This window comes from Mobula birostris, chromosome 1 (assembly GCF_030028105.1).
Source record: "Mobula birostris isolate sMobBir1 chromosome 1, sMobBir1.hap1, whole genome shotgun sequence".
Taxonomy (NCBI): domain Eukaryota; kingdom Metazoa; phylum Chordata; class Chondrichthyes; order Myliobatiformes; family Myliobatidae; genus Mobula; species Mobula birostris.
Window position 1 is genome coordinate 140454147 of NC_092370.1, and position 27778 is coordinate 140481924.

The 27778-nt window shown below is 41.4% G+C and overlaps 1 protein-coding gene across 1 annotated transcript; it reads left to right on the forward strand.

Annotated features, from left to right (window-relative positions):
• Positions 1 to 26109, forward strand: LOC140206091 (uncharacterized). The gene is made up of 8 exons (XM_072274271.1): positions 1 to 176; positions 4739 to 4874; positions 10335 to 10479; positions 11671 to 11775; positions 18397 to 18541; positions 20976 to 21124; positions 23688 to 23827; positions 25493 to 26109. The coding sequence occupies exons 2-8, from the start codon at positions 4769 to 4771 to the stop codon at positions 25591 to 25593; spliced, it is 891 nt and encodes a 296-aa protein (XP_072130372.1). The 5' UTR covers positions 1 to 176; positions 4739 to 4768; the 3' UTR covers positions 25594 to 26109.
• Positions 26110 to 27778: the final 1669 nt, after the last annotated feature.

The following is a 27778-nucleotide window of genomic DNA, read 5'->3' on the forward strand; positions in this document are numbered from 1 at the left end:
CGCTCTGCCGGTCCCGCCCCTCCGATCGGGTTGTGTAACTCATTCTCGGGTGGGCTGTGCCTGTTATGAAAGCTGTTACATACTGACTTTTTCAGTGTTGACTCTCCGGTGGATTAATTGCAAAACGTAGAAACAGTTTGCCGTCTCGTCCCGAAGGAAATTAATGCTTCTGCAGAGTAAGTGTTTTCGCTCAGAGCCTCGGAATTTGCTTTTGTAAGCAAATACGGATGCCTAATTTCGCTTACTCCGTTGACGATGAGATGTTGTTAATTTATTGGCATGGACACCACACTTTATTTTAATTCGGCAGAATTACCCTACATCAAAAGTGTATTCGACAAATTGTACCCTTTTAATGACCTTTTCCCCTTCAATCTTCCGTGAAAGAGATTCTTCCCAAAGTCGACCTTCCCCTCAGCCCATCAAATTAAATGTGGCCTTTACCTTTAAACACATGTACTTTTAAGAATTCCCCTCAAGTGAGGACGTGGCCCATACTCCTGTCAATCAGAGCATAAGTACACTTGGTGAAAAGTGTTTATTTCGAAGGGCCGTTGATAGGCAAACACACTGGAGACTGTGTTCAATACCTCGTTCCTGTCCGAAGGAATCCTTCAGTAGTCAACGTAAACTTGCATCGCGGACACCCGTCCCTGAGTTGCCAGCTCATGCCAATAGTTTTGGAGGAGGTCATGGAGCTTGGCACTTCAATAAAACACGGGGCTGTTATGTTTTGTCACTAATCAAAAAATAAGTGGGAGAGCTGGCGATAGCTCAAATATGCTTCAGTTTTTTCTTACTTTAGTGATGTATTCAAATAAGACGTGGTGAGGTGACGACTTATGTCATTCACGAATTTTTTCATATAACCTGTAATGAATTATGTAAACAAACAAGCATGCTTAATCAAACAATATATTTACATTATTGCTCAAATATATATAGTATACCGTATAATACAACTACTATATAGATATCCACAGCAAAGCAAAATATAATCCAAGCCTAAAGATATAATCGCTGTGGAGGCTTTCTTGTTCTTGTGGGACAACATCTTTCCTGAGAGCGAGGAAGGTCACTCTGCTTGCCAGGTGAGGCTTGTGGCTGTGAAACAATCTTAGTTTCTGGGACCTCCTCCTTGGTGGTTGACTCTCAAACTGCAGGAAGTGGATCTGACAGCTGTGGAGACCTTTCTTTTGGATGTGTTAGCATCCTGAACAGTGCACAGCAAGCTGTTCGATTCTGTTGATCTATCCAAGGCCATAGACAAAGCTTTGACCCACCATTTTCATTTTGGCCACACCTAGATGCCTAGCAGCTAGCTCCTCTAGCACTTTAGCTCTCAGCTTAGTTGGTACAAAGACTCTCAGTCCCCACGTGAGGCAACCCTGATCGAGGGCAGACACAGGGGAACTGGGATTATTGGTGCACACTCCAGCCACTTTGGGTGCCATCTGAGACAGTGTGGGGTCTTTTCTAGTTTCCCTTTAGATCACCTCTCCCAGTCAATTTGTATTTGGGAGAATACATCAAGAGGAGTGTTGTCTTTTGTAAATTTTTCAGGTATTTCCTTTCCCAAGGGTAAAAGGGACAATCTATCAGTATTTCCAAGATCAGTTGTCCTCTTGAATTCAATCTTGAAATTGTGTCCTTCAAGAAACAGAGCCCATCTGTGTGTTTGTGCTGCTATTGTTCACGGAACCCTTCTGTGGATTGAAAATGGACACTAGTGGTTGATGATCAGTAATGAGGGTAAACTCCCTACCATACGAGTATTGGTTGAAATGTTTTACACCCCAATCCAGACTCAAACCTTCTCTGTCAATTTGTGCATCATTTTTCTGTGCAGTGGTAAGGGAATGTAATGCAAAGGCTACAAGGCGTTCACTTCCATCACTCATAACACGTGACGTGACTACACCTATACCATAAGGCCAGGTGTCACAAGCAAGCATCGCTGGATAATATGGATCATAATGTGCAAGTACAGTATCTGACGTCACCATCTCCTTTACCTTTCGAAAGCCACCACACACTGCTTTGTCCATTACCATTTCTTCCTGATCAGTAATAATGAGTTCAAGGGGTGGAGCTCAGTAGCCAGGTTTGGTAGGAACCTGTTATAGTAATTGACAAATCCTTAAAAGGATTGCAACTATGACATATCCTTTGGCCTTGGGGCATCCAACATTGCTTGAATTTTCTCAGTAAACTTCTGTAAATGCTTGTGTGTCAATGTTGTGACTAGAGTAAGTGATGCTTAGTTTAAAGAATTCATACTTGTTGCATCATGTTTTCTACCCATAATCTTCTAATCCTTTTCACGCTTTCTTCAGATTGTGGAGATGTTCTTTGTCATTCTTACCAGTTACAATGGTGTTATCCAGGTAACACCAAGTGCCTGACAATCTTACAGCACCTGGTCCATTTCTTTCTGCCAAACTGCAGCAGGTGCAGATGCTACTCCAAAATTATTATAGTAATAAAGCCCTTTGTGAGTGTTCATGATGAAAAACACTTTGGACTCATCTTCCAACTTCATCTGTAGATAGGCCTCAGCTAAGTCCACTTTGCTGAAGTGTTTCCCTCCAGAAAGTTTTGTAAAAGTATCTTCTGTCCTGGACAGAGGGTATTGGTCTACTTTCTGTACTGGGTTGATTTTGACCTTAAAATCACTACAGGTCCTGACAGACCCATCCTTCTTGGCTTCTCGGACCACCGGCATTGCCCATGAGCTCCACCCAACCTTGGATAAACTCCTTCAGCCTCCATGCATTCCCTAGCTATTTTATTTTGAGTCGAGTATGGAACCAATGGGCTTTGTTTAACTTGGGTGTGGCATTTTCATTTAACACTATTTTACTATGATATGTTGAGTTTTTCATTGCAAACCTTGAACACTGCCAAGGCATCATCCAGCACCTTTTTAATTCACTTTCAGTTGACTCTGTTGCAGGAGATGTGTCTGCAAATGGATTGGATGGATCTCCAATCAAGTTGTGGTTGACTCAGCCAATCAAACCTCACAATGTGGCCCTTCCGTTTTTACCACATACAAACCCAATGAGACTTGTTTGTTGTATTTCATGGTTACGAAAGTAATTCCCACAGGAATATGTTCTCCTGTATAAGTTCTTAGCAGGATATCTGCAGGCTTCTGTTCAGTATCTTTGAGGTGCTGTTCAAACTCATTTTGTGGATTAACTGACGCGGCTGAGCCAGTGTCCAATTCCATTTGAATTAATTTGCTGTTCGCTTCCGGTGTAGGTTCTACTGCTTGTCTCCTTTTAGTTTTCATGTTATAAATCTCAAAGTTCCCCAGTCCTGTGCCACTGTCATCATTATCAGATCTTTCATCAACAGCATGCAGATTAGTGCTCTTTTTGAAACTGCAACTTGACTTTTTATCTTCTTCTCTTCCCTGTGCAGTCCATTTGTCTTAGTTCGCCCAACATGCTCTTTGTGTACTGTTTGTCCTACTTTGTTGTGTTTTCTGCCATTTTCACCTTTAACACTGCATAGGTTTGATGTATGTGAGCCCCTGCCACAATGGCAACACAATTTGTTCCGCTAGGCAGAATTCTGTTTAGATGTTGCCATTTTGTTCACGCTTACTTTCATTCCTGACAGCATCTCAATAGTATATCTTCCTGCTGTTTGCATTCATACAGTGATTTCAACTGTTTTTTTAAACATGGCTGTGCTTCAGCTAGGAGCGCTTTTTAATGCTTTCTTGCAGGGTTCCACAAATTGAGCAGTCTTTCAGTGCATCATTAAACCCATGAACTGACAAAGCTTAGAAAACTCCCCTTCTTTTTGATTCTGCTTGTGAAACCTAACATGTTCTGCAATCAACAATGATCTTGGTTCTAAGTGTGCCTGTATTACTTTCGCATTATCAGCAAAGCTCATTTTCATTGGTTTGGTTGGAGCAGTCCAACTTTTAAGCAATCGCTATTCCTTTTCGCCGAATGCACACGGCAAAACTGCCACTTGCTTTTTATTGGCTATTTCAATTGCTTCAAAATACTGCTGAATTCTCTCAGTATACAATATCCACATATCTCTTGTGCTATCGAATGTGTTTATCTTTCGGATGTAGCCAGTAATGTCTGATTTTTTACTTATGATTATTATCAGCCTGTACTCACTTTATATGAACCCATAGGTTGTATCTATTTTCTGCCTGTCTTTTAACCCGACTGTCTCTGTCCCTTCCTGAAGAAGCACGTGCTGTACCTCCTTTTACCTCAAATGTCTCACCGTACTATTTTAACTTTCATGTTTTGCTGTACCTTTTTAAAAAAACTCTAATGTCGTGCTACGTTTCAAAAGGTAGGTACTCATCTCAAGCAACACACATAAAATGCTGGTGGAACACAGCAGGCCAGGCAGCATCTATAGGAAGAGGTACAGTCGACATTTCGGGCTGAGTCCTGAGTCCTGTTGCATTTACCACTGTGCTACTGTTACACCCAATAGTATTTTTTCTAATATTGGAAACAACAGGAATTCTGCAGATGCTGGAAATTCAAGCAACACACATAAAAGTTGCAGGTGAATGCAGCAGGCCAGGCAGCATCTCTAGGAAGAGGTGCTGCCTGGCCTGCTGCGTTCACCAGCAACTTTTATGTGTGGTTTTCTAATATTGGAATGGATTCTTGGCCAACTGCACTATTATAATCTATGCCTTAAAATAAATTTGTGCTTTTTTTGTTCCAATTCTCTTTGCTAACAGTCAATTAAATTGATCGATTGGGAGTTCCCAATGGCCAAGATAAATTTATGGAGGACTTGCCTCCTGGTCTTCACCTTAGTGGTCTACATCATCACTTTGATTCTGAACGCTCTTGCAGGGAACGGACCAGAATCAGGTAGGAAAAGCATGATTCTGCTATGTGAATATCTGAGAATATCTGAGAACATGATTTGGGACACAGTTAACGCCACTTAAACTACTTTGACGAGTAGCATCAGTTTGTTTATCACAGAACTGGGTTGTATAATTCTGTCATACACTTATTTGGTTGGAATTTTAATTGGAAGAATCAAGTCAGTGATCATCCTGATTTGGAAATCTGTAACAATTCCTTTGCCGCTTTGTCAAAGTCCTTTATCTGAAGATTAACTTTATTTGTCACATGTACAGGAAAAAAAACAGTGAAATGCATTGTTTGCATCAGCGACCAACACAGTCTGAGATGTGCTGGAACCAGCCTGCAAGTGTTGCCATGCTCCCAGCAGCAAAATAGCATGCCCACAACTTATTCACTCTATCTTGTTCACTCGCCTGTAAATACTGATGAGACCCAAAGCCAGAAAACAGAACCTTTATTCAGTAAAACAGGGGTCCCCAAACTTTTATGCACCGCGGACCGGTTTAATATTAACAATATTCTTGTGGACCGGCCAACCGGGGGTGGGGGGGTGGTGTTCAGGTAGGGTTAAACTCACCTCAACATGTCTTTTACAGTTAAGGTTGCCAACTTTCTCACTCCCAAATAAGGGACAAAAGCAGCAGTCAAATACGGGACACTTGAGTTTACCCTGAGAAAGACTACCATGACCATGAAGCCTTGCGCGGGCACCTGTGTGCGCATACGCGTAGGTGCCGATTTTTTTCCACAAATCGGTTTTGCCTTAATCTTCCCGACTACACTGTACATACATTATTTCTACTTTATATAGGCTGTGTATTTATCATATCATTCCTGCTTTTACTATATGTTACTGTTATTTTGGGTTTTATGTGTTATTTGGTATGATTTGGTAGGTTATTTTTGGGTCTGGGAACGCTCAGAAATTTTTCCCATCTAAATTAATCATAATTGCTTTTTTGCTTTACGCCATTTCAGCACAAAAGGTTTCATAGGAACGCTCTACCTTAGCGGGGGAAATACAGGACAAGGGCGGTCCCGTATGGGACAAACCAATTTAGCCCAATATACGGGATGTCCCGGCAAATTCGGGACAGTTGGCAACCCTATGTTCAAGTTCAACAGTGTGTGACAGGGAATGAAGAAATGTGCAGCTGACTCATATCGTTCCCTCGCGGACTGATAGCACATGCTTTGCGGCCCAGTACCGGTTCGCAGCCCGGTGGTTGGGAACCGCTGCAGTAAAATCATGCAGTTACAGACACCTGAACAATGCATCCCAAAGCATGACTATTTAAACTGCTTACACAAGAACATTCGAGATATTATTAGGGACAATGGCTAATCAATGAAAGCTAGCCTGGGATTAGTTGTTTCAGCTCACCATAACAGAGAGGAAACCGAAAGAGCCTCCATTTCATGTAGATTGAGCACACCTACATGAAACGTTGTCATAGAAAAGTAGCATACATCATCAAAGATCCTCACCACCCAGGGCCATGCACTTTTCTCACTGCTGCCATCAGGTAGAAGGTACAAGTGCCTCAGGACTCGCACCACCAGGTTCAAGAGCAGTTACTACCCCTCAACCATCAGGCTCTTGAACGACGGGGGATAACTACACTCACTCTATTTCTGGAGTTCCCACAACCAATAGTCTCACTTTAGGACTCTATCTTGTTATTTCATGCTTTCATTATTTATTGCTGTTTATTTATATTTGCATTTGCACAGTTTGTTTTTCATTGATCCTGTTTACAGTTACTGTTCTATAGATTTGCTAAGTATGTCCACAGGGAATCTCAGGGTTGTATGTGGTGTTATGTATGCATTCTGATAATAATTTTTTATTTTGAACTTTGAACTTCTGAAGTTTGCACCTGATGGAAATCCAAGTGGTTATGGGGAGAATGTACAAGCTCCTTGCAGACAGCAGCTGTAAAGCATTATGCTAACTGTTATGCTACTGTCACCTGACAATGTGAAGATACCACTACCAGATGGACTACAGTAACTCAAGACACTCATCACAGTCAACTCGTGTAATTCAGGATGGGTGATGAGTTCTAGCCTTCTTAGCAACATCGGAATCACTTAAAATTAATGTTTTTAAAATGTGATCTTACCACCCATATGAATAGCCTTCATGATTCCTTTTTTCCAGCACAGAATACGTCTAAGAGGCATTGATCCTTACATTTACTCCTGGGGAATCCACTGTCTTCCATCTTATACTGTACACAACAACCACATGTTCAAATACCTTCCGAAGATCCGTGAATGCAACATTAAGGGGCTGAAATCTTGACAATGCTCCCTGTGGACATGGGGTTACTTCTTGCATGCATGCCAAGGCTTCAGCTCTGTCTCCTCTGCACCATTCTCTACACTCTTTGTGCAATCACACAGCTTGCCCAAGATCCAGTTTGGAATGAACTACCTCTGCTTCGAGTTCAACTGTGCTAAATTAATTTTAGGCACAGTGACAATCTGGCTCATTCACAAATAGCTCTATAACTTTGCTTGAGCACAGCTTCAGACCAAATTACCTTATTTTTAATCTGTACATTTTTTTCAACATTCTGCCTGATTCAGCTTGCCTGCCACCAAAATAATTTTCCATGACTGAGCCGGCACAACACTGATGATGATTATTATTATGGTGCTGTCTGTGTAGCCTTCATTTTTCATAAATTTGAGGTGCCCCAAAACTCTGCTCTTTGTATCTTATTCTATGCCGAGTCTTAGATGTTTATCTCCATTGTTGCCCATTTCCAGTTGGTATCTCAAATAATAATAGCATATATTATCTATAGTTTCTCAGTGGGGATAATTGCATAATGTCTAGAGGTGGCAGAGCTGTGTTGCGGTTTGCACAATGCATCACAGCGCCAGTTGTACAATCAGGGTTCAATCCCCACAACTGTCCGTAAAGAGTAACGTGTTCTCCCTGTAACTGCATGGGCTTCCTCCGGGTGCTCTGGCTCAGGAGTGAGATATGCCAACTAGTGGAGTGGTGCCGCAGCAACAACCTGGCACTCAGTGTCAGTAAGACGAAAGAGCTGATTGTGGACTTCAGAAAGGGTAAGATGAAGGAACACATACAAATTCTCATAGAGAGATCAGAAGTGGAGAGAGTGAGCAGCTTTAAGTTCCTGGTTGTCAAGATTTCTGAGAATCTAACCTGGTCCCAACACATTGATGTAGTCATAAAGAAGGCAAAACACAGTGGCTATGCTTCATTAGGAGCTTGAAGCGATTTGGCATGTCAACAAATACACTCAAAAACTTCTATAGTTGTATCGTGGAGAGCATTCTGACAGGCTGCATCACTGTCTGGTATGGAGGGGCTACTGCACAGGACCGAAAGAAGCTGCAGAAGGTTGTAAATCTAGTCAGCTTCATCTTGGGCACCAGCCTACAAAGTACCCAGAACATCTTTAGGGAGCGATGTCTCAGAAAGGCAGCGTCCATTATTAAGGACGTCCAACACCCGGGGTATGCCCTTTACTCACTGTTACTATCAGGTAGGAGATACAGAAGCCTGAAGTCACACACTCAGCGATTCAGGAACAGCTTCTTCCCCTCTGCCATCCGATTCCTGAATGGACTTTGAAGCTTTGGACATTACCTCACTTTTTTTTAATATACAGTATTTCTGTTTTTGCACATTTTTTAATAATCTATTTGATATATGTAATTGATTTACTTGTTTATTTATTATTATGTTTATTTATTTTTCTCTCTCTCTCTGCTAGATTATGTATTGCGTTGAACTGCTGCTGCTAAGTTAACAAATTTCACATCACATGCCGGTGATAATAAAACTGATTCTGATTCTGAAGACATACGGTTAGGATTAGTGAGTTGTGGGCATGCTACATTGGCACCAAAAGCATAGCAACTCTTACAGGCTGCCCACAGCGCAATCTTCGCTGATTTGATTTGACACAAACCTACATTTCATTGTAGGTTTCGATCCGCATGTGACAAATAAAACTAATCTAATCAAATCTTTATATAATGCTTTATTTAGTTTGCAACTCCTCGGCAAGTGAGGTAGTCCACGTCTGCATGAACTTTGAACTATGAACTCCCCCTCCATCGACAACCTGGAGACACCATTAACTAGAAACGTACCTGATGAGACACAAATATTGTTGCTACAGGAACAAGACAATGGTTTGTTATTCTATAATGACAGACTCACCTCCTGATACTCCAAAGTATTTCCACCATGTATGGGCATGGGTCAGGAGCACAATAGGATACTCTCCTCTTGCACTGAATCTCCAACAGTATTCAAGTACAGTATTTCAATACCACCCAGTACAAAATTGCCAAGGAAATTGGTACCCTACCGGGGGAGGGGGAGGAGACAGAGGGAGGAAGAGGGAAAGGGGGAGAGAGAGAGAGAAAAAAACAAGAATGAGAATACTGGTGGGTTTGCAAGAACAAAATAATTAGCTGCTGAAGATTTGCAGTTAAGCGTCATCAAAAGGAAGTCATGACTGCACTTCTACTTTCTTATAAGTTTGTTTAGATTCAGTATGTTAGCTAGAAATTTGACAGACTTCTATGGGTGTACAGTGGAGATTATCCTGACTAGTTGCATCATGGCATAGTATGGAAACACTAATACCCAGGAATGGAAAAGTGTACAAAGAATGAAATGGAAAGTGGTGGGTACAGCCCAGTCCATCACAGGCAAAGCCCTCCCAACTACTGAGTACATTTACACAGAGAGCTGCCACAAGAAAGCAGCATCCATCATCAAACTACCCCACCACCCAGGCCGTGCTCTCTTCTCTGTACTACCATTGGGCAGGATGTATAGGAGCCTTGGGTCCCACGCCAGCAGCTTCAGGAACAATTATTACCCTACGTCCATTATGCTCGTGAACTGGCATGCACACTTTATCTTCACTCACCTCAGTGTTGAACTCACTCCACAACCTATGGGTTCACTTTGAAGGACTCTAAACTGATGCTGGTGATGCTGTTTGTTTATTTGCACAATGGTGGTTCGTTAGTCATTGTCGATGTATAGTTTTTAATAAATTCTGTTTATTTCTTTATTTTCCTGTAAATGACTGCAAGAAAATGAATCTCAAGTTAGTATATGGTGACATATAAATACCTCGACAATAAATATATTTTGACTTTGACTTTGAAAAGGGAAGACAAGACAGGCTATATTGTTAATTTATTAATTTACATTTACAATGAATAATTTTGTGAGTTGATGACTTTAACTTACTACAGGCTAGTTCTAATGAAAATGGGTTGGTTGCCCAGGGTTGTCAAGTGTTTAGTGAGCTTCTTTGGAGATGGACATTCCTGGAAGTGAGATGCCAGTAAATTAAATAGTAGAAACAGAATTCAACAGGTTTTTGGAAATGACATTGCATGACCTATGATTACAGCTTGTACTAATTGCATCTGTAAATATATTAGGTATTTTTCTTCAGACTGTTGGAAATTTATCAAGAAAGTTCTACACTGAATTCACCCCTGCAGGATGGACATTTTCTATATGGGGAATCATTTATACATGGCAAGCTGTGTGGCTTGTCTATGTCTTCATTGGATTATGTCAAAGGTAAGAGCTGCTTCTGATTATAGTTGTATGTATAGCTAGAATAAGATTATGCTTTGAACACCATTCAGTTTTCTTCACTGTGTTCTATATAATGACTACAGGAAGCTAAGACAAAATAAGATGGAAAAAAAAGACTGCTATCTATCTTTAACCCGAATACAGACTGTAAACTTTACTCAGTGTGATCTGTCTTGCTTCCTGCTGCTTTTATATGGAAGAAGAAAATGTGGTTAAGTAAGGCTGCATTCTTGAGATTGAACAGAAACATTTTAGAAAGTCTAAACTTTTTGCTGTATGTACAATATAAGAATTTCTGCATTTTTCTTCATTCTTGTGGACAAGTTTGTAACACCTATATAAAACAGTTCAAATCTAGGAACTGGTGTGGTGCTTTAAACATAAACCAGATTCTGCATTTTGGAATATAATACGCCTGTGAGGTTTGCATTATACAGTTTTTAAAAGTGGTGAGATAAAACAACATTTGTAATACAGCAACATGCACAAAAAGCTGGAAGAACTCAGCAAATCAGGCTGGAATGGAATAAACAGTCAACGTTTTGGGCTGAGACCCTTCATCAGGGTGGGAAAGGAAGAGAGCAGAAGAAGAAGGAATCTGATTGGAGAGGACCAAGGACCACGGGAGAAAGGGAAGGAAGAGGGCAACCAGAGGAAAGTGATGGGTAGATGTGGAGAAGGGGTGAAACACCATTTTGTGTGTGTTGCTCGAGATTTCCAGCATCTGCAGAATCTCTTGTGTCTACGATGTAACCCAGTAAATGCTTTGGGAGCATAAGACTGAAAGATGGACTTTCAACAGTGGAAATCCAGAAAGTAAAATGGAATTTTCAAAGTACTTGACGAATTACATAGCATAAGATTGACTATTTCAGAAAGATAGCAGGTGGGCTTCTATGTCAATTATTGGGACCAGAGATGCATTAATAATTGGTGATGACCCTTTCTGTACCATTAATTCACTGAATAGAACAGAGTTATTAAGCCAGATAGACATAATTCACAGATTTTTAAGGAGTGCCAATAATTGTTTAATCCCTTCAAAATAAGACATTTCTCTATGTAGCATAAACTCTTGAATTCCACACATAATTCTCTTCTCAATATATTTTCTCAGTACAATTTACTAAATCACCATTGTTACTAACATCTGTTTCTTTGTTGCTCTCACAGTAATACCTTGACATGGATGCCTTCTGTGCTGCCTTGTTTGTTTTACATAATCTGGATTATAAACAACCTTTTGAACATAGGCTGGCTGTTTCTTTGGGACAGAGAGTAAGTAATGCAATTTAATTTCATCAGAATCTGAGGAGAATGACACACTGGTTCTTGGAGAAAATATTGGACACTTTACCAAAGTGCTTGAACTTTCTTCTTTTTATTTAATAGAATTATGTGATGCAGGGACTTGTGCTTGCAATGTGGTAACTTTCAAATGACTACCATCTAAATCAAAGAATACTTCCAGAAATACTGTAGGTGAGGCAATAGAAGCACACACAGTACCATTTTTCTCAAACTAAATGTCCAAAAAGACTCATACCAATCCCAAACACTGTCTTCCCTGCAGTGAAACTGAAATGTTTTATTTTGTTTGTACGGGTAGCTCAGGGGTTTGACGACTGGTCTCCTCTACCCCCTTTGGGTTAGAGACAACTATCTACAGAGATAGAGATTTTACACAACTTTATGTAAGATCTATAGATTCATTTTTAGCAACACACATAAAATGCTGGAGGAACTCAGCAGGCCAGGCAGCATCTATGGAAAAAAGTCCAGTCGACGTTTCAGACCGAATCCTAGCAGTCCTGCGGAAGGGTTTTGTCCCGAAACATTGACTGTACTTTTTACCATAGTTGCTGCCTGGCCTGATGGGTTCTTCCAGCATTTTGTGTGTGTTGCTCAGATTTCCAGTATCCACAGATTTTCTTTTGTTTGAGATTTATTTTAGCATAACACATCAGAAAATGCCTTTCCACCTCAACTTTTCCTCCTTGGATATCTGAAAGGGATGAAATATTGACTTTGCTCAATGTTACATTAAGGAGGTATATATATTCTAAAATGGTATCTTCTCCAGTGAGTGCAGGAACCTTTAACTCTCCTTTTTCCCCATCCTTTACTTCATCCTGTTAATGTCTTTGCACATAGTACTTTCTCTTTGTTTCTGTTCTAGTGTTTTAGTTTCTGTTCTAGCGTTTCCATGTGCAGTCTGAGTGGTTTCAGAGGAAATCCTGAACTCCCACCTTTATCTCTGATGATTTCTGACTACTTCACTTCTCTTGAACACTAATCTGCAATACGCTTTACACCCCCCCCCATACCGAACATCTGTTTAATGTGCATTCTATGAATGCTTCAAAATCACTAGATTCCTCATCAGCTTGTACAGTTACCTTTAATTCATAGTCATAGTCATAGTCATACTTTACTGATCCCAGGGGAAATTGGTTTATGTTACAGTTGCACCATAAATAATAAATAGTAATAAACCCATAAAGAGTTAAATAGTATTATGTAAATTATGCCAGGAAATAAGTCCAGGACCAGCCTATTGGCTCAGGGTGTCTGACCCTCCAAGGGAGGAGTTGTAAAGTTTGATGGCCACAGGCAGGAATGACCTCCTATGACGCTCTGTGTTGCATCTCAGTGAAATGAGTCTCTGGCTGAATGTACTCCTGTGCCCAACCAGTACATTATGTAGTGGATGGGAGACATTGTCCAAGATGGCATGCAACTTGGACATCATCCTCTTTTCAGACACCACCGTCAGAGAGAGCAGTTCCATCCCCACAACATCACTGGCCCTTCTCTTCACCATTTACACCTCGGACTTTAACTACTGCACAGACTCTTGTTATCTTCAGAAGTTCTCTGATGGTTCTGCCATAATTGGATGCATCAGCAAGGAATTTGAGTACAGGGCTACGGTAGGAAACTTTGTCACATGGTGTAAGCAGAATTATCTGCAGCTGAATGTGGAAAAAACTAAGGATCTGGTGGTAGACCTGAGGAGAGCTAAGGTACCGGTTACCCCTGTTTCCATCCAGAGGTCAGTGTGGACACGGTGGAGGATTACAAATACCTGGGGTACGAATTGACAATAAACTGGACTGGTCAAAGAACACTGAGGCTATCTACAAGAAGGGTCAGAGCTGTCTCTATTTCCTGAGGAGACTGAGGTCCTTTAACATCTGCTGGATGATGCTGAGGATGTTCTACGAGTCTGTGGTGGCCAGTGCTATCATGTTTGCTATTGTGTGCTGGGGCAGCAGGCTGAGGGTAGCAGACACCAACAGAATTAACAAACTCATTCGTGAGGCCAGTGATGTTGTGGGGATGGAACTGGACTCTCTCACAGTGGTGTCTGAATAGAGGATGCTGTCCAAGTTGCAAGTTGCATTACAGGTGGCATACTCTGACTAGGATAGGTCAGCCTAGGAATTCTGGAAGTCCCCAGCGATAACCCTTCAATTAGATTTCTGCTAAAGATTTAAGATGGATCTGAAGATCAGTTCGTTCTCCTTCCCCTCCCTCCAGCTTCTTAATCTGGCTTCTTCCCCCTTCCTTTATTCCTCTCCATAGATGCTGCCTGACCTGCTGAGTTCCTCCACCATCTGTGTGTTTCATAAGACCTGCTCTTTAATCCAGGTAGCATCCTGGTGAATCTCCTCTGCACCCTCTCTGAAGCATGCACATCTTTACTGAGGGGGCCAAAACTGAATACAATGTTATGGTCTGACCAGAGTTTTATAGAGCTGCAATACAGTTTCACAGCTTTTGAACTTAATTCCCATATTGAAAGCCAACACACCATAGGCCTTATTAACAGCTGTATTAACTTGCATGGGAGCTTTGAGGGAACTATGGACATGGACCCCAAGATCCCTCTGTTCCCCACACTACCAAGAATCCTGCCATTAACCTTGTACTCTGCTTTCAAATTCAACTTTCAAAAGTGTGTGTGGGTTAGTCTGTAGTTGAAAGTTTAGATTCACATTCAGATTTATTCACTTATCAAGCATACATCGAAACATAGAGTGAACTTATGTAGACAACCAACTCCACTTAAGGACGTGCTAGGGGCAGCCCTTAAGTGATACTGACACAGCGTACCCCCAGTGTTCAGCAGAACAATGATAACAACAGTAACGCAAGCCCCTTTCCTTTCTCACACACACACACAAGCCTCTAAGCCTGGGACACTCTGTAAAGGTGCTGCTGGGACTCTGTTCACTGGCTGCTTTTATTTTTAGGGGATTCGGGTGACACTTGCCCACAGGTCTGTTCGGGAATGTTTGGGTGGGGGTGTGAAGGGAGAAATGGGTGTTGGAGCCAAGTGGCAATGGCTGCTGTTTGGGGAGGTGTGGATGATGAGGAACTAAGTCAGGGAATGGGGAATGGGGTTTAATGAACTGTGGAATGGGGAAGGCCACACTGAGCACTGAGAGGTTAGTATATGACTTTCCAGTCTACAAGAGCTGCTATCCCAGGAATGATGACTGTTCCCAGGATAGCGAGGACCAAGTTCCTCTTCCATGTTCTCAAATGATGCCTTAGTCTTGTCTTCAAATGACGTTCTTGCTGTCATGTGGAAGTCATTTAAAGGTCAGTTGGTCAGAATTCAGGACCAACACGTTCCTGTGAAGAAGAAAGACAAGGATGGTAAGGTTTGGGACCTTTGAATGGTGAGAGGTTGTAAATTTATTTTTAAAAAAAGAAGCACAATATATGGCTTAGGAAGTTGAATTTGAACAAGGTCTTTAAGGAACATAAAGGAAGCAGGAGAAAGCTCAAACAGGGGATCGGGTCGGCTAAACAGGTCCACGGAATGTTTTTGGCAAATAGGGTTAAAGGGAATTACAAGCCATTTTATACATACATTAAAACTAAGAGGGTAATTAGGCAGAACCATTCAAGGACAAAGGAGGGAATTTATGCCCGGAGGAAGACAAAGTGAGTGAGGTAGTCTGTGCTGGGGGTAGAGGACTGTGTGTGTGCATAGGCGGGTAGGAGGAACAGGGCTAGTTTTGCTGTTGCTTTGTCACTTGATATTTCTATTTTGTTGTTGTCCTGCCGAGCATGGTGGGCATGATGTGTTGGTGCCAGAAGTGAAGTGACACTTGCGGGCTGCCTCCAGCACTTCCTTAGGCTGTGTTGATTGTCAAGGCAAACGACACATTTCACCGTATGTTTCAGTGTATATGTGATAAATAAATCTGGGTCTGAACCTAGTCAGAGTGCTTTGCATCACTATGCAGCAAGGAGAAGGAGATTGACTATAACAAGTTTGTGGAAGGATATACTGAGATTGTATACTAAGGGTTGTTGATATCAAGGAGGAGGATGGGTTAGGATTTAAAATTTGATCGGCTATAGAAAACAGAAGTTAGCCGTGGAGCGTTGTTATTTTGACTGGTGGTCTGTGACCCAGTGTTGTGTAAGGTTCAGAGATCTCTGCCATTTGTGATATGTATAAATAATTTGGATGGGAATATTGGACGGGTGATCAGTAAACCAGCAGCAACTCAACAATTGTCAGAGTTGTAGATGGTGAGGAAGGTTGTTAAAGGATTCATCAGGGTATAGTGCAGTTGGAATTATGGAAGAGGAATGGCAGATGAATTAATCTGGACTAAGTATGAGATGGTGCACATTGGGAGAAAAATGTACTGTAAATGGCAGGACACTTTGGAGCACTGATGTGCAGAAGGGTAATGGGGAGCAAGTCCATCACTCTCTGAAAGCGGCAACGTAAGTAGCCACATGTTAAAGACCATAAGACATAGGAACAGAATTAAGCCATTCATCTCATCGAGTCTGCTCCACCGTTAAATCATGGCTGACTTATTAGCCCTCTCAACCCCATTCTCCTGCCTTCTCTCCATAACCTTTGACACTCTCACTAATCAGAGCCTATCGGCAGCCTCTTTAAATATACCCAGTGACTTGGCCTCCAAAGCCACCTGTGGCAAAGAATTCCACAGACTCAGCACACTCTGGCTAAAGAAATTCCTCCTCATCTCTGTTCTGAAAGGACGCCCTCGTATTCAGAGGCTGTGCCCTCTGGTCCTAGACTCCTCTATTATCAAAAACATGCTCTCCACATCCACTCTATTTAGGCCTTTCAATATTCAATAGGTTTGAATGAGATCCCCATCATTTTCCTAAACTCCAGTGAGTATAGGCCCAGAGATATCAAACACTCCTCATACTTTAACCATTTCCTTCCCAGAAACATTCTCCTCAACCTCCTCTGAACCCTCTCCAGTGTCAGCACATCTTTTCTTAAATAAGGGGCCCAAAACTGCTCACAATACTCTGAGAGGTCTGACCAATGCCTTAAAAAGCCACAGAATCACATCGCTGCTCTTATATTCTAGTCCTCTTGAAATGAATGCTGACATTGCATTTACCTTCCTTGCTAGTGACTCATTTGCGAGTTAACCTTTAGGGAATCCTGCACAAGGACTCCCAAGTCCCATTACACCTTGGATTTCTGAATTTGCACCCCATTTGGATTCATTCCTTCAATCAAAGTGCATGACCATACACTTCACTACACTGTATTCCATCTGCCACTTTATCATCCTCCTTATCTAAGTCTTTCTGCAGATTCCCTGCTTCCTCAACACTGCCTGCCCTTCCATCTATCTTTGTATCGTTTGTAAAGAAGGTGTACAGCATGCTTGCCTCTGTCGGTTGGCGTGTCGAATATGTATGTAACAAAGTAATGTTGCAGCTGTGTGAAACTCTGCTTATGCCACATTTGCAGTACTGCATGCTGTACTATAGGAAGGATGTGGAGGCTGCAGAGAGGCTGCAGAAGAGAATCGGCAAGTTGTTGCTGGATTCGAGAGTACTGGCTTTTAGGAGAGGTTGGACATACCTGTATTGCTTCCCCTGGAGTACTGGAAGCTGATGGGTGACCTGACAATATATAAAACTATGGGAGACACAGACAAGGCAGATAATCAGAATCTTTATCCTGAGGTGAAAATGTTAAATATTACAGGACATAGCTTTAAGATGGTGGGGGGGGCAGTTAAAGGAGATTTATATGGAATGTTTATTTTTTTTTTACAGAGTGGTGGGTGCCTGGAGTACACTGCCAAAAGCAGATGCAATAGCAAAGTTTCAGAGGCATTTAGTTAGACAAGTGAGCAAGCAGGGAATTGTGGGATGTTGACCATGTACAAGCAGATGTGCAGTTTAAATTGGTGTCTTCATTGACACAAACGTTGTAGGTTCCAGTGCAATATTGTTTTTTTATGGTCAACAATGAAACAATCCCTTTGTTTAAAACAACCCTTGTTCTCCACACTTATAACCATATCCCCTTTCTTTCCTACAGTGTACCTCCCACAAATACTGGTGTAGCAATTACTTTACTGCTTACTTGGACGGGCACAGTAGCGTAGTGGTTAGCACAACTTTTTACAGTACCAGTGACCTGGGTTCAGTCCCCGCCGCTGCCTGTAATGAGTTTGTACCATCTCCCCGTGACTGTGTGGGTTTCCTCCAGGTGCTCCACTTTCCTCCCACAGTCCAAAGAAGTACCGGTTGGTATGTTAATTGGTCATTGTAAATCGTCCCCGTAATTAAACTGGGGGTCAGTCGGGGATTGCTGAGCGATGTGGGCAAAGGGCCAGAGGAACGTATTCCATGTTGTACTGCTATAAATAAAGAAGTAAATAAATCAGTAAGTAAATTCAGCAAGGGGATTTGTTGAATCTCCACAATGTGCTTGGGATCAGAGATATTTCAAATAGTTGTGGAAAGAAAATCAATAATTATAAATTTTTGTAAATGATTTGCATCGTCCATCCATGAGTTCTGTTATCATTTAGGTGCTACCTATTTTTGCTGTTTGAAGCAAGTTTTCTTTTATTTCAGGCACATTATACTTGCCCTCATTTTCCTGGCATTAATCGCTTTCACAAATTATGTGGTTCTTTTCTTCTGTTATCGTGGCCTATTTACACAGGGTCCTTGGCTTCAGGAGTACAGAAAGGTTGATTTGTGGCTTGTCAGAATACTGGTATGTATATATCTAATACCTAAATGCTGTCTTGCCTAAAACTTCATAAGATTGGTTGGAAATATTTTTGCACTGCACGCATTGGGTTCTTATGAAATTCTTATTTGGGGTGGTTATACCAGCAAAAGAAATTGGAATCAGCAGAAGAACATCTAATAAGTTAGGGGTGTTTACAGTGGAAATGCTGATAGTGTTGGTTACGTTGCAATGGGTGCAGAAAGCCAAACAAGTCAAAGCATTGATATGTTCAGACTCATCCTCAGTTCTAGCAAGTTTAAGGTCTTTTCACACAAACAGTCGGCAAGATGTACTTTATGAAGTCCTTCAGTTAGTTACAAGAATTGCAAATCAGGGAGGTCAGGTAAAATTTCTATGGGTTCCAGCACATGTAGGGGTGAGGGGGAATGAGAGGGTGGATGAGTTGACAAAGAGGGCGTTAAAGAAAGAGAATGTAGAAATGCACATTAGTATCAGTAAAGCAGAGGTTAAGTGTGTAATCTGGGGAAAAGTCAACCAAATGTGGCAAGAAAGATGGGACAGGGAGGGGAAAGGGAGGCATTTATATCAAATACAAAAGAGTGTTGCAGTTACTAGGGTAGGCAATGGAAACAGAAGAGAGGAAACTGTGTGGATTAGGTTAAGGCTGGGGCATTGTGCATTAAACAAAACATTGAAAATGATGGGGAAACACCAGACAGGATTGTGTGAGGAATGTCAGGAAGAGGAGTCAGTAGAACATGCAGTTCTGTGTTGCAGGAAGTATGGGATACAGAGAGAGATGATGAGAATTAAACTAAGGGAGTTGGGGGTTCAGGAATTCACATTAAAAGGGTTGCTGGGCATGAGTGAGAGAGCACAGGTCCGGGTATTTTTAGTGTTCTTAAGGGGTACAGGGTTTTTTTTATAGGATATGACGGATAAACAGGAATAGATACTAGGATGGTCAAAGATGGGAGGGTGAAGTGTAGGTTTGTGTGTGTGTGTGTGTGTGTGTGTGTGTGTGTGTGTGTGTGTGGGTGTGTGTGTGTGGGTGTGTGCACGTGCAAGCAAGATTGGGTGAAGGGATTTAGATTATATGTCTAATGCACATTCCGGAGCAGAAGGTGGCGGTAATGCACCATTAAGCTGGATGCCAACTGCCGTAAAACAAGACACAGACAGACAGACAAATTCTTATTACCACTCATTTCTGGTTCTTATGTTGTGGTACCTTCTGCCTGATGGTAGGAGGTCAAAGAGATTGTGGGAAGGATGGGAGGGGTCTTTGACAAGAGCTTGTCACAGCACATAAGATGTCTGTGATTCAGGGTTATTATTGGATCCTGGAAATGGACAGGGGTTTATGTTGCATTCTTTGTGACTTTAAGTTTATTGTTCAGCTTCCTACTCAACCACAGAATCATGCTTGGTTCTCAAATGGAATCAGGCACCTGTAATGAGATAGGGTCTCTATATAAGGAAGCAATATTTCAAATAAAATTGTAGTGGCCGCCTAGTGTATGTTCATTGTCTTCAGCTGCTGTAGCCTATCCACTTTGACATGATGTGTGTTTAGAGGTGATTTTCTGCACATAACTGTTGTAACGCATGAGTACTTGAGTTACTGTCACCCTCCTGTCGGCTTGAATCAGTCTGGTCTTTCTCGTCTGACCACTCTCGTTGACAAGTAGTTTTTGCCCACAGAGCTGCCACTCAGTGGATTTTAAAAAAATTTTTCACGCCATTCTCTGTGAACTCCAGAGACTGTTGTACATGAAAATCCCAGGAAATCAGCAGGTTCTGAGATACTCAAACGACTCAGTCTGGCACCAATAATAATTCCAGGGTCAAAGTCACTTCCCCGTTCTGATGTTTGGTCTGAACAACAACTGAACTTTTTGACCATGTCTTCATCCTTTTATGCATTGAGTTGCTGCCACATGATTGGCCAGTTAGACATTTGCATTAATGAGCAGCTGTAGACATGCACCTAATACAGTGGCCACTGAATGTATATTTACATGGTTGTCCGTGATAATGGCAAAAAAAAGCGATCATTTTAAGGATTCAGTAATTTCTGAGAAAAGCACCTTCTCTATGGTTAGAAATCTCAGATGATCCAATAGAGAATGAAATGAAGATTTGTGTATACAGTAGATGGTAGAGCCCTTAGGAGTACTGATATGCAGGGAGATTGTGAGGTGCAGGTCTATAATTTCTGATAGTGGCAAGATTAATGGATAGAGTGGTAAAGAAGGAATACATCATGCTTGACTTCATCAGTCTGAGCAATGAGTATAAAATTTGGCAAGTCATGTTGCAGCTGTACAAGAGTTTCAGTCCTGGTGATCTCTTCCACTTCGGATGCAATGCCTTTACCTTGGTTGTATTAGTTTAGGACAATGTGAAATGAACTTTAAGCAGATACATTTCCTTACCTTTGTGCATGTTACAGGTACAGAATGGAATAGCTGTTTATGCAACATGGACAACCATAGCAACACTACTTAATTTTGCAGTTGTACTGACTTACAGTGCGAATATTTCCACGGTAACATCTGGTACGACTTGCCTTTCTCTCCTGGCCATCGAAGTGGTCTTATGGTACGTACCAATGTGAAGTGCTCACTCATTTAGTTAGAGAAATTCTGTCTAGGTAAATGGACTGTGTCCTATGACACAATGTCTTCAAACCAAGAACAACTAACTCACTTCTTGGTCTGTTGGAAATCACAGATCCCAGTCAAAATGCAACACGTGAGCATACAAATTAGATCACTAAGACCCTCAGACTTACTTATCTATTTGATAATATCATGGTCAATCTAGTCATAACCTCAGCTTACTTTTCACTCCCTTTCTTATCAACCGTCTTTGTATCTCTGCCTTAAAAATTATTCAGCCTTTACTTCCACTAACTTTTGAGGTACAGAATTCAAAACATTCACAGCTCTCTGAGGAAATGTTTTTCATGCCATCTGTCTTAAATAGGTGATCCTCTTATTCTTAAACTCATTGGTTTGAGATTCACCCACAAGCAGATATCCTCTCTACATTCTCTCAAAGATTCCTCTGTATTTCTTCTTGGGCCCTCAGCTCCCAGTGGAGCACAGGCTATTGATGACCTCCAGTTGATGGTCTGGTTGGAGTTCGTCAACGTTTCTGTAATCCATTGTATCCACTGTACGGGGGATTGGCCTGTACAGCTTCACCAGAGCCCTGCTGGCTGGCCTTACCCATTTCCACCTCTCACAATCGGCTTGTAGGGTTGGATTTTGAGAGGCCCCCTGTATTTCGTATGTTTTAGCCAAACCCCTCCTGCTTTTTAATCCCTATTTTATTTCTGTGTTCCTGACTAAGGGTAAAGATTCAGATTCAATTACTTATCACACGTACATCAAAACATACAGTAAAATGCATTGTTTGTGTTAACAACCAACACAGCCATGGACATGCTGGGGGCAGACAGCAAATGCCGCCACACATTCTGGCAGGAATTCCTCAGATTCAGAATTCGGTTTATTATCACTTGACATTTTTTGAGAAATCTGTTGTTTTGCAGTAGCAATACAGTACTGATTCACTAGTTAAATTTGAAGTTTAAGACTCAATGGGCTGACTTTAACTAGCTCGTGTCAATTGAGAGCTTAGAAATAGGTGAGAGGCTCTTGTTTCATAAACCAAGCATTTTATTCAAAAACAGATTTCACTCATATCTTCACTAAAAAAAAATCTACAATCTCTGCTTAACTAATAAAATCAAAAACAACTTATATTGAAAAACTCATTTTACTCATTTTTATCTGATCTCTAATTGTATAGTTGGAAGAGGTATGTCTTTCTCCATTCTGTTCAGTGGTCTATTTGGCACAGTGATTACTGAGTGTAATCTCCTGCTATGGTCCTAAAATTGCGACTTGTGGAGTTTAATTCCTGAACTACTACCACAGTTTAAGGTTCCAAATTAACTTTTTCAATCTTATTTATTATATATATTTATATCTAACTCAGACCACTTATTTTTTTATTGCAGTTAAATTGCAGTTCTCGAGCCTTTTCTCACTCTCCAAAGCTGTGAAGCCTATGAGCAATCTCTTAGAGCTTATCTGTACTACCTTCAACAACGGAATATCTCCGTGTTTTTTCACATCATCCTCAGCTACATGAATGAATCATGTATATTAAGTGTAATCTGCCATTGTACTTTAAAAATTGGACATAGAACAAAACAGCCAACAATGTTGTACCAAACTTTCAACCTACTCAAAGATCAATCTAATCCTTCCTTCTGACATAGCCCTTCATCCTTCTATCATCCATGTGCCTATCTAATAGTTTTCTCATTGTCCCTAATGTATTTGCCTCTACCACCACCCCTGGCAGGATGTTCCATGCACTCACTGTATAAAAAAATTACCTCTGATATCTCCCCTATACTTTTCTCCAATCACCTGTAATATATTTGCAAATTTAATCAACTTGGTTTAAACTCTATTTGGAACAGCTCAAAATACAGAGGGTAGAATTGTCATAAGGCCCTTAAAACAAGGCTATGAAATCTAACGTATGGGACTATCTGTCTGGATTTATGGTTTAAGATGAGCTTTATTTGTCACGGGTACGTCGAAACATACAGTGAAATGCATTGTTTGCAGTGAGGATGTGATGGGGGCAGCCTGCAAGTATTGCCATGTTTCCAATGCCAACGTCGCATGCCCACAGCTTAACCCTAACTCGTACACGCTTGGATAGCACACAAACAAAAACTTCGCACTGTGTCTTGGTACATATGACAATACCACATATGTGAATATTGGAAAAGCCCTGGGCTGGCATTGTCATCTGGTAACCTACTGTACCATTTCTCTAACTGCTAATGAGGAATGGACAGTGACTCACTGGTCAGTGCCTTCAGCAAAGTAGCGATTCGGGGTCAAAACTGGTAAGCTGCTGTTCTCTCTGCTATTCACTGACACAGGCCAAGCATCAGAAGAATATTGCACTTGGGCAATGATACACTTCTCTTTAATTAGTGTTATTGAGTTACTTGTTTTAAACCAAGTGTAGCATTAAAGCAATGTTCTTTTTGCCAAGTTATGATATTGACTTAAAAGCGACTTAAATTAAATTTAATAATTATTAATTTTTTTTAAACTTTTGTCCATAGGTTTGGGTTGGAAAATTTTGTGTTTGATAAATATGTGCGATACACACTTACAATCTACCCTGTTATCATTGTGGCATTATCAGGATCTTTGGACAATCATTACAATGCCACCTCACCAACCAGGAACAACATTTATATCGGTGAGTAAATGTCATAGCTTTCATATCCATCAGTGCACTGTTTATAGGAAACTGGGTACTGGATTAGTTTAGTGTAGTCATCATTGAGTAATAGTTTATAGGATAAGTTGAAGTTAGTGCAGGGTAATTTACTGTATTATCATAACATACAAAAAGACCTACAAAACAGTGGAGGAACTCACCAGGTCGGACAGCATCTATGGAGAGGAATAAATTGTCGAAGTTTTGGGCCGAGACCCTTTATCGCAGGATACCACCAGATCTGCTGAGCTCCTCCAGCATTTGTGTGTGTGTTACTCTGGATTTCCAGCATCTACAAAATCTCTTGTTTATACAGAAGGACCTGTAAGTCCTAGAGTCACTGCCTAAAACTCTTCCCAAGGTGAGTTGCAAAGAATTGCTGCCAGAGTACGGGAAGTATGAGGCTAGTAGATACAGTTGTGTGTTGGGAGTTACTTCAGATGTTCTCCATAGTAAGCATTAGGCAAGTTGAAATTCTGCCATCTGTTCCCCTCCTCCCTAATAGATAAAAAAAAACTCCATTTTGGTGCACAAGATGGGCTTTACACTGTGGGGTCTTGTTCTGTCTGCTTTAAGTATCAGTGGCTCCCAGGATCTCAGGCCATCGTGGCTTTGATGCTACGAGGATGGAGGCGTTACACAGGTTCAGAGGGACAAGTGGGGTCATGACCATTAGGTCTCAACTTGCTGTCAGGCCCTACTATGCTGGTGGGAAGAGTAGTGGTGTTTATGGGCCCATGGGTTGCTTTGGCAGAGTGAGGTTTGGGGATGGTGGGGTGGGCTGGGGTGCTGGTCTCCCCAGATTATGCTCAGCACTATACATTAGGGTGGGTCAAAGCCACACAAGTGATGGGGTGGAGCTGGCTGCTTAGTAATGACCTGATGAAATGTAAAAAATCTTCCTCCCTCAGGGTGCCCAGCAATAGTTATTTCTGAGACATCTAATACAAATTCCTCTCACAGTCATTAAAAGGAGTTTATATATTTTTCCCATGACCTCGTGGGTTTCCTCCCACACTCCAAAGATGTACAAGCCTGCAGAGGTTCTGCAGATGCTGGAGATCCAGAGCAGCACATACAAAATGCTGGGGGATCTCACAGGTCAGCCAGCATCTATGGAAAGGAATAAACAATCAATGTTTCGGGCCAAGACTCTTCATCAGGACTGGAAAGGAAGGGGGGGAGGGGAACCAGAATTAGAAGCCGGGGGGAGGAGAAGGGGAACAAGTTAGAAGGTGATAGATGAAGCCAGATGTGTGGGGGATGAAGAAGCTGGGAGGTGATAGGTGAAAAAACTAAAGGGCTGGAGAAGAAGGAATCTGATAGGAGAAGAGAGTGGACCATGGACGATAGAGGAGGAGGAGGGACACCAGGGGGAGGTGATAGGCAGGCGAGAAGAGAAGAGGTAAGAGGGGAGATAGGCAGGTGTGTTGCTCCAGTAGGATCCTGTTGCATTTAGTATTCAGGTTCTATCTAGAATTCAATAATTGTGAAGTTATTCATAGCTACTCACAACCCAGAGACCAAGTGAGATCACGTGAAAGGACTTTTGTGTTTTATTTTGGCTGTTTTTTCCCCATTGTACATTATATTCATCACATAATTGAATTGCAAATGAGTAACACTGCTGTCTTGTTCCCCCAGCTGTGCTGCTGGCCATAGCCTGCATCGCCTTTGTAGCGCGCGTTGCCATGGTTACTTGGCGTCATTTCAAACGTCCTCTCTATCAGAGCACAGAGAACTGACTGGAAAAGCGATGCAAGAAAAGTGAAGATAAAGTGTATCCATTTAGAGCAATAGTTCTCTTCAAACTGTTTAAGAAACAATAGGAATAGAAATATAATCATTGCTGATTAAATTCAAGAACCCTTACTCCGCTTGTCTTTCCAGGCTGTGCTGATGTACAGGCTCCTCACTTTATCAGCTGAAACTTGATTCCATTTCATCCGGTGAAATAATTGAGGGAAACTCATGTTGGCAATTGGATCAATTAAAGTTTGAGAATGTTTGTGCATTAGGGCCTAAATTTTGCTGCAGGTTGTTGGTAATGGATTACGGGAGCTGGGGAATAGTCAGCCTTCGTGGTTCGTTTGCACAGCTGTAAACCAAAGGCATTTTTTGTACATGTTTGCAAGTAGAAACAGAAGAACAAAGCTGAAGATCTGCATTTTATTCAAGAGCTTGGCTTCATTTTTATTTTATAACTGTCCTTGTCACCACTAGATTCATTCAGACAAAATAAATGGTTTAATAAAAATATAAAGAACACTAGAACTCTGAGAATGCACTAAAATATTAGATTAGATTATATTAGATTTTTAGATTATGAGGACACGCAGTCGTCTTTTATTGTCATTTAGTAATGCATGCGTTAAGAAATGATACAATGTTTTTCCAGAATGATATCACAGAAACACAAGACAAACCAAGACGGAAAAACTGACAAAACCCACATAATTATAACATTATGCAACAGTTGCAACAGTTGTTATGTAACCGGCAACAATGAATATCAATCAAGACAAGTTATATAAAAACAACCAAACAGTTATTAAACACGGATAAACCATAAAAACAAAAAAAACCGAAAACTTTAACTGGAAGTTAACTGTTATGCAACCGTTAAACAAATCGTCACTCGGCACTGATTCTTAAAGTGTTAAATGCGAAAACAGTTCTTAAAGTGATACAGTCAGATATAGTTCTTAAAATGGTAAATTCGAAAGTCCAACAGATTTATGCGTTCAATTGGGAGAGACTTCCCTGGAGAAGGATTTCGTCATAGACGCGACTTTCCTGCTGGTTCTGTCTGAAGGATTCACAATGCAGAAAATAAACAGTTTAAAACAACTGACCTTAAATTCTTTTAGATAGAGAGAGCAAACTTTGCATGAACTCTTTTTTCCTTTGGCAAGAGTTACCTTCGATGCAGGTTGCTACTCCTTCAACGAAGACTCAATAAGGTCAATCCTTTGTTAAACTGCCAAATGATGCCGACTCCTCTGAATCCTTCGAGTCCTGTACTTCGATAAAGTCTTCACTCTCCCTACTACTGCTGGAGTAGGGTAAAGCAGCACATCTAGCAAAAATTTCCAGTCCAATAATATTGTATCTTGCAACAGAACGCAACACTCCATTTTAAAAATGAAACTGAGTCATAAAAACAAATACGCAACAGAAACGGAGACACAGCACGTTCTATCTGGAAAAATCTACAAACTTAAAACTAACTGCGTCATCTGGGGTCTACCCTTATATACCCGTGGTGCACATGTCATCACGTGACCTCACATCGACGAGAAAATCACATCAGGTGACCTCCAAAAGACCATTACATCATTCTCACAAAAAAAATCTCCTTGAGCATGTAACACAGTGCAAAGCAATACCGTAATTTGATAAGAACAGACCATGGGCACGGTAAATCTCAAAGTCTCTCGAAAGTCCCATCATTTCACGCAGACGGTAAACCTCCAGCGCCGCAAACTTGCCGATGCAGCATCCCGGAAGCATCCAACCACAGTCGGACTCCAAGTCTGTCCAAAAACTCCGAGCCTCCAACCACCTCTCTGCCAAGTGCTTCGACCCTGGCCCTGGCAACAGGCAATAGGCAAGGCCGAGGATTAGGGGCCTTCCCTCTGGAGATTCTCAATTGCACAGTAGCAGCGGCAGCGAAGCAAGCATTTCAGAAGTTCCTCCAGATGTTCCTCCGTGCTTCTTCACGTCTGTCTCTATCAAATCAGGATTGTGCACGACATCCTACTTCACAGATACGAAAGCTGTATGCTTTCAGAACTAGAGGTCGTGGGTTAAGAGTGGAAGGTGAAATTCTTCACTCAGAGGCTGGTGAGAGCCTGAGGAAAGTGGTGGAATTTACTTAATTACCGAGATACAGCACAGAATAGTTCCTTCCGGTCCTTCGAGCCGCGC

Excerpts from the sequence above, each read along its gene's own strand:
- LOC140206091 (XM_072274271.1), top strand. The coding sequence starts at position 4,769 with ATGGCCAAGATAAATTTATGGAGGACTTGCCTCCTGGTCTTCACCTTA. Across the intron at positions 4,875-10,334 it reads AGGGAACGGACCAGAATCAG|GTATTTTTCTTCAGACTGTT; the intron begins GTAGGAAAAGCA and ends TAAATATATTAG. Across the intron at positions 23,828-25,492 it reads CAGGAACAACATTTATATCG|CTGTGCTGCTGGCCATAGCC; the intron begins GTGAGTAAATGT and ends TTGTTCCCCCAG.